This window comes from Aethalodelphis obliquidens, unplaced genomic scaffold, assembly GCF_003676395.1.
Source record: "Aethalodelphis obliquidens isolate GAN/ISIS:26980383/991018 unplaced genomic scaffold, ASM367639v1 scaffold20, whole genome shotgun sequence".
In the NCBI taxonomy this organism is placed as follows: Eukaryota; Metazoa; Chordata; class Mammalia; order Artiodactyla; family Delphinidae; genus Aethalodelphis; species Aethalodelphis obliquidens.
Window position 1 is genome coordinate 4,489,456 of NW_020837964.1, and position 14,989 is coordinate 4,504,444.

Here is a 14,989-nt window from a genome sequence, read left to right on the forward strand (position 1 = left end):
AAAAAAAAAAAAAAAAAAAAAAAAAAAAAAAAAAAAAAAAGGCAAAGGATATAAAGAGTTCACAGAAAGGGAATAAAGATCAATAACTTTGAAACATGAAAGGATCATCAAACTCATTTAAAATCAGAGATTCGCATTCAAGAGACTCCAGTACACCCTCCGCCACCTATCTGATAGGTAAGGTTCCAGAAATTTGTAACAGGAGAGCTGGTGCCAGGGGGTGGGGATGGAGCCTCTCATCGAGGCCGGGAGGGGCAGGTGAAGCCAGATGAGCCCCAGGGGAGGGCAGGCGGCAGCATCAAAGTTGAAAACGGACCTGCTCTCCTCATATCGTTTGCACATTTATTTACTGCAGAATGGCTTCTGTTCAGTCATCCATTGCAATATTGTTTATAATAACGAAGTACTAGAAACAACCCAGGTGCTGCTAATAAAGGATTGGTTACATTAATTACGGTAGCACCATACCGTGAAACCCTTTGTTGCCACCCAAAGAGCATAAGCGTTTATTTTTTCTTTGCCTACATGGAAAATGTGAAATATATATGGCAGTATAACTTACACACAGTCCTGTACACAAATCCCGCGTGTGCCTGGACGCACTTCTGCGCATGTGTACAACAGAGTAACCCCACCAGGTGCCACGTGGAACCTCTCCAGCTCCCAAAAGGCTCCCTCGGGCCCTCTCCCGGTTGACAGCCCCCCAGAAGATGACCGACACTGGGGCTTCTATCAACGTGGATTTCTTCTGCCCGTTTGGGAACTCCACACAAAGGAAGCCGTACACATGTACTCCTGTAACTGGCTCTTAGCAAGACTCATCCAGCTTGTTCCATGGTCTGTAAGTCACTGTCTTTTGTTGCTGTGTAGTATTCCCAGGATGCCATTGCATGGATATGCACGATTCATGTAACTCTTTGCATGTGGTTGGGTGTTCAGGCTGTGCCCAGTTTGGCCTCTTATACATAACACTGCTGGGACCACTGTGCGCACGTCTTTTAGCAGACAGAAGCCCCCATTTCTCCTGGGCACAGACCTAGAAGTGGACCGCGGGGTCACAGGGTGGGTTTACGTGCTTTTAGTGACAGTAGACACCGCCCAAGAGTTTTCCCAAGTAGTGGTACCATTAGCAATAGTTTGAGAAGAAAAAAAAAAAGGTGCAGCATGTCATGAGCAATACGCTAGCCTATGTATAACCAGAAGGAGAAGAGGATGGATTTGCTAGTCGAATCAGGGCACACCTCCAGCAGAAGCCACAGAGACCGGGGGCTGGGTCGCCTTTGGGGCTGGGAACAGGGTGGTGGAAAACCGAGGCAGTGACAGACTCCTACTGGACCCCCTTTTGTATCTTCTTAAATCTTGAACCACGCGTTAAGAAGTGCTGATTCCAAGGGGGAGAAACCAGTCCCGACCAAGCCTGGGGGCAAAGCTGGTGCAGGAGGGAAGGGGCTTCCTGGGAACAGGGATGCTTGGAGAATCAGACTGGGCCGGTGCTCACTTGGGAAGGAGGGGCAGAGGCTGTGACCAGAGGGACCCATAAGGAGGCCGGTAGGGCTGGGCGCACAGAGCAACAGGAGGCTCCGATCCTGGGGCAAGAGTGATGTAATGAACTCAAAGGGCCTGCCCACTGCTTTCTTTTTTGTCCCTTTTCTTTTCCCTCTCTTTTTTTCCCCCTACTACTTTTTAATACTTGTGGGGCGATGTGGGGGGAGGAACCCTCACTGCAGAAATTGGGTGGAGGCCCACGTCTCACTGATCTGGGCTCTGATTCTAGTTCCCCCAGCTACCAGCTGTGCAACTCTCAGCAACTCCCTTGACTTCCCTGAGTCTCAGTGTTCTCCTCTGTAAAATGGGAATGATACCACACACGGAGCATTGCTGAGGCGGGGGTTCTTAAAGTCCAGCCTCAGGTCAAGATGGGTTTCAGAGGTGTTTTCCAGTCCCTAAAATCACATCTAGGTAGTGTCTGTGGTCTGTGAGTGTGTGTGTAACGGTGGTGTGACCCCAGACAGCAAAGAACTGCCAATAGGACATGAGATACTCAAGAAAACATATGTTGTTGGGGGGGGTGGGGTGCAGTGCAGTCGAGGGGCCAAGAGAGAAGACAGCAGAGCTAGGAGGTGGCCAGTGGATTGGGGACCAATAGGTGGTTGGCAAGGTGAAGAGCCTGGTTACACACAGGGAGATTGGCAATAAGTAAATATACCAAAGATCCTGGGAGCTGGCGCTCTCCCTGTTGGTGAAGGGACTTACAAATATATAAAGAGCTGGCACCAGCCCTGTGGTATTTATTGCATTGAACTCTATGATCAAGTATATTAAAAATATGTATGTGTACACATACACACAGGTATAAAACTAAATATGGCTCTAACAGTGTACACATACACACACACCTGCTCTGAGGGCCCAGAGGCCGTCATACCCCAAGAGCATGAACACATATCATACCAGATCTTGATTTCTAAAGACCATTCTTCCAGTGAAAAGACAGCCAAGACTCCTGGGAGAAATGGCTGATTCCAGGGCTGGGGCAGGGAAGGTACCCAATGAGTCTGGAATTTCTTGGGATGCCAGAGAGCAGGCAAGTGCTCAAAGAAGGATGGAAAAATGTCCAGAGGATGCAAAAGTCACCACGAGAAAAGGCTTCTATTGGCCAAATCTGGGCAATCTGGGCATCAGAATAAAAAAAAATTGATGGTAACCAGTTTTAACCCACCTAATAGAATAGGAATTTGTGAGCTCATAACGATACGTGAATGAATACACAAACAACTACGTGAAGAGGGGAAAGGGGCAGCTCTTCCTGATATCAGAACACAGGTAATAAATGAGGGAGGAATGAGGAAATTGGAAATTTTCTGTTTAGCAAACATTATACAAGTAATGGAAGATGGCCAACAAACACATGAAAAAATGCTCAATACCACTAATTGTTAGAAAAATGCAAATCAAAACTACAATGAGGTATCACCTCACACCGGTCAGAATGTGCATCATCAGAAAATCTACAAACAATAAATGCTGGAGAGGGTGTGGAGAAAAGGGAACCCTCCTACACTGTTGGTGGGAATGTAAATTGATACAGCCACTATGGAGAACAGTATGGAGGTTCCTTATAAAACTAAAAATAGAACTACCATACGACCCAACAATCCCACTACTGTGCATATACCTAGAGAAAACCATAACTCAGAAAGACACATGCACCCCAATGTTCACTGCAGCACTATTTACAATAGCCAGGACATGGAAACAACTTAAATGTCCATCAACAGAAGAATGGATAAAGAAGATGTGGTACATATATACAATGGAATATTACTCAGCCATAAAAAGGAACGAAGTTGGGTCATCTGTAGAGACGTGGATGGACATAGAGACTGTCATACAGAATGAAGTAAGTCAGAAAGAGAAAAACAAATATTGTGTAATAATGCATATATGTGGAATCTGAAAAACATGGTATAGACGATCTTATTTACAAAGCAGAAAGAGACAGAGTGAACAAACATATAGATACCAAGGGGGAAAGTGGGGTGGGATGAATTGGGAGATTGGGATTGACACATATACACTATTGATACTATGTATAAAACAGATAACTAATGAGAACCTACTGTATAGCACAGGGAACTCTACTCAATGCTCTGTGGTGACCTAAACGGGAAGGAAATCCAAAAAAGAGGGGATATATGTATAATTATAGCTGATTCGCTTTGTTGTACAGGAGAAACTAACACAACATTGTAACGCAACTATACTCCAATAAAAATTTTAAAAATAAATAAATAAAAGTAATGGATTCAGGCAAGGATCACCAACAGAAAATGAGAAACAGGCTATTGACATAGCCTTAATGCGACTCATCATAAAATACCAGTTGATTACAATGGGGAAACAGTAACTTTACAGCAGAGAAACCTGGCCAGTAGGAGTGGAGAATTCAAGCACAGAAATCAGGCAGACCCAGGTCCGAGCTCCTGGGCTAGTTACTTCACTTTCCAAGGCTCAGATTCCTGCAGGGATTTTTGTAAGGATTCAAAGTAATGTGGTGCTTCCACACATGTTCAGTGGAACATTGTTCTAAAAATTAAAGAAGGGAAACTACTTAAATGCCCATCAGCTGGGGAGGGAGGTTAAATAAAAATGGCTACACGGCCACTAGAAAAGAATGTGCTGCTATTCACAATAGCCAAGACATGGAAACAACCTAAATGTCCATCGACAGATGAACGGATAAAGAAGATCTGGTACATATATACAATGCACTATTACTCAGCCAGAAAAAGGAATGAAATTGGGTCATTTGTAGAGACATGGATGGACCTAGAGACTGTCACACAGAGTGAAGTCAGAAAGAGAAAAACAAATATCATATTAACACATATATGTGGAATCTAGAAAAATGGTACAGATGAACTGGTTGGCAAGGCGGAAATAGAGACACAGATGTAGAGAACAAATGTATGGACACCAAGGAGGGAAAGGTGGGGAGGGGGTGGTGGGATGAACTGGGAGATTGGGATTGACATGTATACACTAACATGTATAAAATAGATAACTAATAAAAAAAAAGAATGAAATAATGTCATTTGCAGCAACAATGGATGGACCTAGAGATTATCACATTAAGCGAAGTAAGTCACAGAGAAAGACAAATACCATATGATATCACTTATATGTGCAACCTAAAATATGGCACGAATGAACCTATCTACGAAACAGGAAGACTCACAGACATAGAGAACAGACTTGTGGCTGCCAAGGGCAAGGGGAGGGAGAGACGGAGGGGTGGAGAAGGGATGGAGTTTGGGAGTTTGGGATTAGCAGAGGCAAACTGTTACATAACAGGACAGATAAACAACAAGGTCCTACTGTAGAGCACAGGGAACTACATTCAATACGCTGTGATACACCATAATGGAAAGGAATATGAAAAAGAATACATAAGTGTATAACTGAATCACTTTGCTGTATTGAAGAAATTAACACAACACTGTAAATCAACTATACTTCAATCACATTTAAAAAAGAAAAGAATGTGTTTGATTGGGATGTATTGCAGGGATGTGGGGAGAGTGGAGGAGTTGCTGACGGTGTGTGCAGTAGGACCCTATGTATGTAAAAAAAAAAAAAAAAAAGACTTATGTTGTTGTATATAAATAATAGTAACTACTGTGATCAGGTGCTGCCCTGAGTACTCCGTTAGTTCTGAATCATTCCACTCCATAACGGATCTCTGATTTGTGTACACTTGACCCCACTGGAGAGAAAACAGAGGCACTGGAAATATTAAGAAATTTGCTTAACATCTTCCGCTGGCTGCGGAACTGGACTTTGCAGCCAGGTATCTGGTGCTGCAGACTCCAGTGTTCCTAACCAAAGCCTCTCTAGAATTGCATAGAAAGGGGGCCAGGACCACCCAAGCAAACGGTAATCTGATTACTGCAAACTGATTAGCTGGCAAAGGGTACCTCCCTCCTCCCCTCACTAAGGAGGAAAGTTATAGCAAAGAAGTGGGGCCGTGAAGCAGGAATCTCAGTCTCCGCAAACTTTTACTGAGGTTCATGAAAAAACAAACAAAAACTAAGACAAGTTTCGAAAGGGAAAAGAACAAAGGACAAAGAGGGAGGCAAATAAAGAAAAAAACCATGCAGCGTTCCTGGTTCATAAAAGACAGTTGAAAAATAGCAAGCTAACGTTAGCCTAATTCAGTGGTCAATGAAGGCGAAACCGTCACTCAAATTTCAATATGCGGGTACTTGGGGGAGGGAGGGGCAGAGAGAGGGGCAGCCCAGTAGGTTGATTTCTGAAACTGGAGATGAGGTGCTGCTGAATGAGACCAGCGACCAGCAGGATCCCCCAGGCAGAGAGGTACCTCCCAGATCAGAGGAGGGAGGCCATGTTCCAGGGCATGCATGACGTGTGGCCCATGGAAACAATTAAAATGAGACTATGTAGCTTAAGTGCAAATCTCAGTTCGCCAAGTCCCTGCCACCTCCTCCAGGAAGTCTCCCTGGATTGCAGCAGTAGCGTCCCCACAGGTGACAGGCATACACAGGCGGTATCCAACTCCTTTCTTACATGCACTGCTTTCCTTCATGGGACTTATCTCATTTTGTAATTATATGCTCACTATATAATTACTTGATGACTTACCCCCCAGACTATAAGCTCCACTCAGTAGACGGGTGTTTTATTCACTGAAGGGGTCTGGCCTCAGGAGGACAGATGTCACAGGGATGGCGAAGCAATGGTTCTCAAACTCACTGAGCATCAGAACCAACCAACTCAGATTCCTGGGCCCCAGACCACATGTGAAGAAGAGCTGATCTAAAGGAACCACAAAAGTATGTGAGGGTCAGAAGGCTGTGCGGAGCCTGAAAAGGAGGAAACCAGATGGCAAGGACTTTCCGGCATCTCCGACTACACAAAGACGCCCACCAGGCCGGCTCGGCAGGTGTGCTCAGGAGGGCGTGTGCTGTGTGCAACGCCCTGCCGGCGCTGACCTGAAATTCTCAGTCATTTTTCACGACAGGAACCCACACTTTCGCTTTGCACATTATGTAGCTGGTCCTGCCCTCACCACTGAGCACCTCCCTGGGCACAGAGCTGAGCACTGGACCCGAGGCCAGACAATGAACAAGACAGTGATGATTCCTAATAAAACCCAACGTCACATTTTGAACTAGGCATTGTGTAGCATTTTAAACCGTTCTCTCATTTATTCTGTTTTGTTTTTTAAATTTTTTGGCCGTGCCTCGTGGCATGCGGGATCTCAATTCCCTGACTAGGGCTGGAACCCGTGCCCCCTGCAGTGGAAGTGCAGAGCCTTAACCACTGGACCGCCAGGGAAGCCCCTCTCATTTATCCTTGTTTTGTTACTATGGTCATACTCGTGTGAGTATCTGCATATATCACCTAATATAGTCTTCACCAAGAGTCAGGGAACAGCACCCACGGGGAACCTCGAAGCCACTATGGGCACATCCCCGCTATCAGACAAACACATTGATGTGGAGAGATGAAGTAAGTTTGCCCAAACTCACGTAGTCATAGTGATGGAACCTGGGCTCCACCTCTGGGCTTCTGGCCCCAGTCCCTGCCCTAAACCAAGACCTCCTGGTTAGGAGCAATCTTCTAGGCCAATATTCTTTCCCCCATACCCACAAGGTCCCCCAGATTCAGTGTTACTGGAGAGGCACAGACCGGAGGATACTGAGATGTACACGGGGTGATCCTGAGATGTACACGGGTTGATCCTGTGTGTCAGCTGTAAATCTACCAGAGCCCGACCACAGTAGTCCGGTTTCAGTGGTTTGAAATATAAAGAATACTTATGGGTAATGTCTGACTTTATTCTGGATGTTTCAAGTCTCTCTTACCCCAGGGACTCCAGAATCATGAACTTTGAGCACGTCTTCCTTGGCACGTACTTGAGTTTCAAGTTGGGTCAGACACGTGCTCTGCTGCCCACGGGAAGTTCACGGGCAAGACGAGCTAGAAGAACACAAGCCATTTCCAGGGATTTGGGGCACACTGGTGGGGTCGATCAACACAACCTTAAAAGAGTGTCTGCAACCTCCACAGAAGGTTACATATTTCCCCAGTGTGACCCACAGCTTTCCCCCTACCCCAAATACCCATCCACATATTTTCTGCAAGGAACATAGTATTACAGGCTGAACTGTGCTCCCCGCAAATGCCTGTGCTGAAGTCCTAACCCCCAGCACCTCAGATTGTGACTGTGTTTGGAGACAGGGTCTTTGAAGAGGCGGTTAAGGTAAAATGAGGTCATTAGGATGGGCTCGAATCCTATGTGACTGGTGTCCTTGTAGGAAGAGATTAGGACACAGAGGAAAGAGCAGGTGAGGACACGGGGAGAAGACGGCTGTCTGCATGCCTGCTACTCCCCTCCCCTTAGGAGCTCGGGGATCTAGGATCCGTTATCCTTACTAATAAGGCTCATGACACGGGACTGGGGCAGGGTTTCTAACAGGGCATCTTCAGACGTACTCTCAAGAGTCCACAAGTTTTCTGAGATCTTCCAAACTTTGAATACGTGTTTTAATAATTAGCCTACTATAATGCATAATATAGACCTTCGGGTGGCCAGTTTATAATGAAGAGCTGTGATGTGACCCTAGTGCCACATGTGCATCTATGCCAACAATCAGGTGACACATTGAAGGGATGCAAGTTTCTCAGGGGCTCAGAGAGAAGAAATGGCAGGAGGACGGAGCCATCGCACAGCAGGCGGTGTTGACATCGGCGCATCCGCTTTAAAACGTCTCACTTTTGAAGAGTGTCGTCTTGTTGCAAGCGAGGCCGTACACGCACCCAGTCTCTGCACACAGCTACTTGCCACAGGTGATGTGCAGCAAGTATGGTCATCGCACACAGTGAAGAAACATCCCTTCCACAATGGCCGGCACTCACCTTATCGTCAAGTGAGCCAGCAGGTTCTATGGTTATCAAATGAGAGCCTTTCAAACTGGCATTCACGGGCTGCCCGCTGCCAGTTGGGGTGAAGTATGATGTGGTCCTAATCTAGCAAATACATTCTTGATCAACTTAAATGCCGTTTTCTACATATGCATGTAATTAGACATTCCCAGTATGAGCTTTATCAAGATCAAAATTCAAGAGAGTCTAAATAAAGACTGGACCTCAGGACTACTAAACACGCTAACACAACGAGACAGCTGTGCAGCAGACTTTGTGCCAGGTGTGGTTCTGTCATTTAAGGAACTATTCCTTTCTACCACTGTGGTCGGCAGGCTCTAAGACGCCCCCGATCACCCTGCCTCCACTTAATGACATCCTCGTGTAATCCCCATCCCTTGAGAACCAGCTAGATCTAGACTCCTTCCAATGAACAGAACATGCCACACATGAGGAGATATCACTTCCAAAACTGGGTTATAAAAAGGATCACTCTTCCTTGGGGAAGCCAGGTGTTGAGCCATGAGGCAGCCGCGAGGCTGCCCCTTGGAGACGCCCATGTAGCTGGGGCCAGAGACCCGCCAACAATCACAAGAGGGAGCTTGGAAGGGGATTCTCTCCCCTTCCACCCAGAGAGCCTTCAGGTGACACCACAGCTCTGGCGAGAGCTGGACAGCCACCTCACGAGATACCTGGAGCATCCCCCAGATCTGCGACCCAAAGAAACTGGGAGAGAATCAACATTTGTTGCTTTCAGCTGCTGCATTTGGGAGTGACCTGCTACACAGCAATCCATAATGAACTAGTTATAATGAACTAGTCGGAAGCCCGACTAGTTGACTTTTAATGATACATCACCAGTCACATCAAAATGCACTTGCTACATGTGTACTTCCTAATTTTATTATAAACGTAGTTCGCTTTTATTGAGTTATAAGCCCATGGCTATGTTTGTTGCAAATTTTAGGCTTCTACTTAGTTAAGTCACATTTTGATACAAATAATGTAAGACGACACTGGGGGCTTCCAATACATTTCTTCAAGATGACATATAATGGGCTTCCCTGGTGGCACAGTGGTTAAGGATCCGCCTGCCAAGGCAGGGGACACGGGTTCAAGCCCTGGTCCGGGAAGATCCCACATGCTGCGGAGCAACTAAGCCCGTGCGCCCAACTACTGAGCCTGCACTCTAGAGCCTGCGAGCCACAGCTACTGAAGCCTGTGCGCCTAGAGCCCGGGGTCCACAGCAAGAGAAGCCACAGCAATGAGAAGCCCACGCACCGCAACGAAGAGTAGCCCCCACTCGCCGCAGCTAGAGAAAGCCTGCGCGCAGCAACAAAGACCCAACACAACCAAAAAGTAAAAATAAATAAATAAAACCAAAATAAAATTTAAAAGAAAAAGATGACATATACTGCTAAATTTTGAGAGACACCAATGATGTGTGTGCGTGTGTGTGTCTGTGTGTGTGTGTGTAAACCTCAGAACTCCTCTTCCTGCAACCCAAGTGTGATCTCTTAAAAATGCAAATCTGACTGTGTCTGCTCTGTTTACTGCATTCCTCATGTTCGGCACATCTTTGAATAAATGAATGACTATCATGCCCCGACGTAAAACGTGTCGGTGATTCCCTGTTGCTCTACGGATGGAGCCCAAACCCTTTACAAGGCCCAAAGGCTCTGCGTGGTCCACCTCGGCAGCCTCAACCTCTCCCACTAACCCTTGCACCTCACTCCCTTCTGCCTAGAACTCTCCATCAACTCTGCCCTTCCCACTCACCCTAGTCTATGCCATTCCTATGAGTCTTAAACATCCCTTCCCATTAAACAGTCAACTATGATCTGTAGTTTGGGACCCATCTCTGCCCACCAGACACGGCGCCACGAGGGCAGGGAGTGTGTGCACCTTTTTCTCCACCCCATCCCTGGTGCGCAGCACCACCCTAACACGGGGTAGACGCCCCATGAATCTGGGCTGAATGAATAACCAGGACACAGGTCTGCTGGAAGCCAGGCTTCCCCCTGCAGAGCCCCAGGAAGGTGGATCAGTTCACAACAGGGAAGGCGGCACAGGATATGGAGCTGTGCGGGTCTCGGTTAAGAGAAGGGAGCCCTGAGGGTCAAAGATAACTTCCTGAGTTGGTACTGAGTCATCTGGGAAGCAGGTATTTCTGGTCCAACATTTTCCTTGTCCAAAGCTCAGATCAGCAGAGAGAGCGTTCTTCCAATAATGAAAGGGGATCTCCTACACTTTTTTCTTTTCATGACACTGGAAATGCAGCAAGAATGAACCGTCTGCGGAGCCATAAGAACTGTGCTGATTCAGCCTGAGAAGCTCCTAACTCTGGGTCCTCCCCCATCCCTGTCTCAACCACCTATCCCCTGCCCGGTCACTCTGCCATTTAAGACGGTTGCATCTTAAATTAAACTTCTCTTGGGGTCTCTGCCGTCAGCCTCCCCCATGAACTCTGTTTTGGATACAACTGTATCCTTACCACCTGGCCGACATGAGCGCCTCAGCAGCCTCATCTAACACACCGGTACAATAACACAACTCAACTAGGGGTGAAGAGACACAGCATGTTCTCAATAATAATTAGTATTATAACTGAGGTGATTCGGCAAAGTGGCGGGGAGGTTCAGAGCCCGCCCAGGACACCCCCTACAACAAGTGCTCATGAAAGAGAGTTACGACTATTACGGAAATGACCACGGTAAGCAAACTTTGCTTCTTTTTCAAATGTTTCTGAGGAAAAGAAAAAAAAGAGTTCAAATTGGAGGATGTAAACATGAGAGCAAAGACTGTCAGCTGAGCTGGCAGGAAGCCGGTCACCTGGCCCGGCCGGTCTCCTCCCTCATCACACTCCCCATTTATCTTTATTTCAATTTCCTGGGTTTGATGAACTGCCTTTAAAGACAGGATACTTTGTTTCTCTGCCAGCCTTTGCGGCTGGCGGCCCGGGTCTCCTGTCTCGCCTCACGTCCACACTGCTAAGTCGTCACACACCCTTCGGGGTGCAGCTGAGAACATCCCGACCACACCAGGTGGGCAAGCCCCTGCCAGCGCATACCTATAGACAGGTTGAAGACCTGTCCCGCTCTCGAGGGCCCCTCTGGGGGCACGAAGCCCACTTTGGTGCAGAGATCAAATTCGCCCCAGCATCTCTATTCATGATACATCATCCCCATACCTGGCAAACCTGGACATCCCATAAAATCTGACTGCAAGCAACTACATCAGGAGTGTTTGAAAAACACCTAGCTTGATGCAAAAATCAAAAGATGGAAAGAAAAGAAAATAGACAAAGTAACATAGAACAGGCAACCATGTTGGCAAACTAACTTCAAACTCCTCCAACAGAATGAGTTACGTGGCATACAGGGAGAGAAATGGATGTCGGCAAAATATTGGAACTCTGCATCCAATCCGTGGTTAACATACATGTCGCTTCAGAATAATAGAGATTATCTGAGAACTGCTAGTTACACGGCACCGTGGTCTACCACCCTAGCACCAGAATTCTCACGTTAGCATCCATTTATAAAATACTAGTTTTTTAAATGCACAAATACTAAGACCCATACAACCAAAATGTTTTGACTGCTGTCAAGTTTTTCCAGCTGACCTCTTTCATTAAAAAGTAAATTTAGGGCTTTCCTGGTGGCGCAGTGGTTGAGAGTCCGCCTGCCAATGCAGGGGACGCGGGTTCGTGCCCCGGTCCGCGAAGATTCCACATGCCGCAGAGAGGCTGGGCCCGTGAGACATGGCCGCTGAGCCTGCGCGTCCGGAGCCTGTGCTCCGCAACGGGAGAGGCCACAACAGTGAGAGGCCTGCGTACCGCAAAAAGACAAACAAACAAACAAAAAAACCCAGTAAACTTAACTTGAGGTTTCCCTTCAGCCGTGGAAAGGCCACGAGCACCTCCAGAGTTCCACATCAGGAAGTTTATTTTTGAATGACTGACTACATTTTAAAAAGTGCAGTGACCCAGAGATGCTTTTGCAGAAATTCCATGCTCTCTGCTCTTGTATCACGCACTGAGTTCTGCTTACAAGCTACGGAGAAAGTTGGGGGTCACCCGTTGACCCTGCTTCATCTCTGGGTCCTCCACATGGAAGGAAGGGCTTTTGGGGGCAGCTTTGTCAGTTTCTCTGCTGGTAAAAACTCCCCTGGCCCTAGAATCCTGTTGGCTTATCCTAGAGGGTCCCCTGGAGGCTGCAAAGTCAACACACAAATCTGGGTGTTTTCTTTTAAAGTGTCTCTGGAGATGTGGGAAACAAAGGTGGTAGGCATGGCCACTCTTACCTTGATTTCCACCATTATTCCTACTATTCAAGCTAAAACATTTGCACAACAGTTTTTGTTTTTTACGGCGCTCTAATCCCCCCGCCCCATTCAAGTCACTTTAAAAAATCCGGATAGCAATCTGGTGTGGAGACCCGGTAATTTAAATTTTCTGGAGTCAGAGAAACCAAAGTTAAGTTCCCAGCTGGGTCATTTGCTAGCCGCGTGTCCCTTAAGGGACATATTTCCCCTGTCTCGGCCTCAGTTTCGAGTCCGCAAAATGGGCTGGCAGGCGAGGGTTAAAAGGCGAGCGCCGGGCCCAGAACAGAAATGCGAGCTGGCGTAGCTATGAAGACATCGTCTTTCTAGAACCAGGGGGAGGCGGGCGAGCTGGAGGAACGCAGCCCGCAGCGCGCGGACGGGCTCTTGGGGTGGGACGGGGTGGGGGGTGGGGTGTCGGGTCTCACGCCCCGCGCCCGGACTCACCAAGGTTTCCAACTCGCCCCTCTCCAGCAACTGGTACTGGTGGCCCCCGCCCGAGAAGGCGAGTTTCTTCAGAAACTTGGAGAAGCGTCCCTCGACCATGGTGAGCGGGCGGAGGCCCCTCGCCCAGCCTCCCGTCCCGCCGGCGGCCGCCCCTGCCTGAGTCCCTCGGTCCCTGGCGTGGCCGGGGCTGGCTGCGCGCGCCCAAGCCTCCCGGGCCAGGCCCACGTTACCGGGTAGCCGTCTACCTGTCCGCCGCAGCTGAGGCCCCGCCCCCTAGGCGGAGCTACGCCCGCGGCGGCCCTCGCGCACCTGGCCCCGCCCCGTCCGGCGATTCCGCCCGAGACTTTCTCGCCCTTAGGGGCCGCGGCGGCCCGGGAAGGCCCGGGGGCTGCAGAGGCGCCTAGCTGTTTCCCAAACTTGCCAGATGATAAGATGCATCTGGAGCGGGGCGCGGGGGGGGGGGGCGGAATGGGTTGGAGATGAGCGATAAACGCTTGTTTAAAATGTAGATTTCCACACCCCTCCCTACCCTGGGCCGGGAAGCTGGACTTTAGCAAGCACCCAGGTGATTCTCATGGGGAGCCACGTGTGGTCAACTAAGGTGTTGGGAGCACGGTTAGCGGGAGCTGAGTCAGACTCCTACAGCCGCTGCGAGGCTCGGGACCAGCCACGTGGCCTCTCTGAGCCGCGGTTCCCAGTTTGTTATTGAAGGAGGAGAAAGCTAAGACCTCACCTCGGCCCTGGGAGTGAATCCCAGGAGCTGGAGAGTTTGAGGACCCCTTTGGGCGCCACCTGGTGCTGCATGATCTCTGAGCTCTCTTTCCTCACCTGCAGAATGGGCTCCTGGCACTCACTAATCGTGGGGCTTGGGGCAGGTTTCTAAAATGTTCAGAGCCTTAGTTTACTGATCTGTAAAACGGCCACCATGATTGCACTTCCTTCCCAGTGAAGTTGAGGGGATTCGATGGACCATGTTATGTAGGAAGAGCTCAGGGCAGGGCTTGGCATAGTGTTGGGGGGGGGCATATTCATCACCATCCTCGTCATCATCATCACAGGGAAGTCACTGGGCTCAAACGGCTCCCAAAGTATGTGGGTGAATGTGCAGTGTAGGCAGTTCCCAGCCTCCAAGTGGATATACTGGAATGTATAAGGGCTTTGGCTTCACGTGGGACTGGAATCCAGAACAAGACCCACCGCTTAGTAGGGAGGTGGCTTTAGAGAAGGCTGTGCCACTCTTCTGTGCCTCAGTTTTCTCATCTGTCGAGTGGGGTTACTTAAGGACTATAGGACAGGGCATGTGTATATGTCCATTAAACGGTGCTGCCCCTTTGGAGCAAAGGTTTGCCACTTACCCCACCTGCCCCCCCAGGGGGTGGCCACCTCAGCCCCACTCAAGCTGATAGGTTCTAGAGACCCTTCCTGTTTCTCCTGCCTCATCCCCCCTTTGCAGAAACCATGCTGCTTGATTCCAGCAAAGGCCCAGAAGTGATGGAAAGAGCAAAAGTCTGATGTGACTCCAATTTGAATCCCAGGCCTGTTCCTTTCAGATGTGTGACCTCGGGCAACTTTCACCACCTGTTTCCACCTCGGTGTACTCACCCACAAAATGCAGATGACGCTACCTATCCGTCTGAGTGAGGGTCCCAGCAAAAAACAGATGGTGCCTCACACTGAGTGCTTTGGGGAAAGTTTGATAAACAGACTATTTGTGAGCAGGGGGTGATGTGTTGGGCAAATGCCTTTCCCTTGAAAGCCCCACCTCCGCTCC

General features: G+C 48.5%; 1 protein-coding gene across 4 annotated transcripts in view; it reads right to left on the bottom strand.

The window, feature by feature from the left end:
• Nucleotides 1–13,451, bottom strand: part of ATP2C2 (ATPase secretory pathway Ca2+ transporting 2) — a 75,593-nt gene extending 62,142 nt beyond the window's left edge. For 3 of the 4 annotated variants that reach the window (XM_027119107.1, XM_027119110.1, XM_027119106.1), the window contains exon 1: nucleotides 13,219–13,449. In XM_027119107.1, the coding sequence (XP_026974908.1) occupies nucleotides 13,219–13,317 (99 nt within the window). In that variant the 5' untranslated portion in view covers nucleotides 13,318–13,449. Of the gene's footprint in view, nucleotides 1–13,218 lie in introns of all 4 variants that reach the window. The other variant, XM_027119109.1, reaches the window with a different exon arrangement.
• Between the last annotated feature and the right edge of the window lie 1,538 nt (nucleotides 13,452–14,989).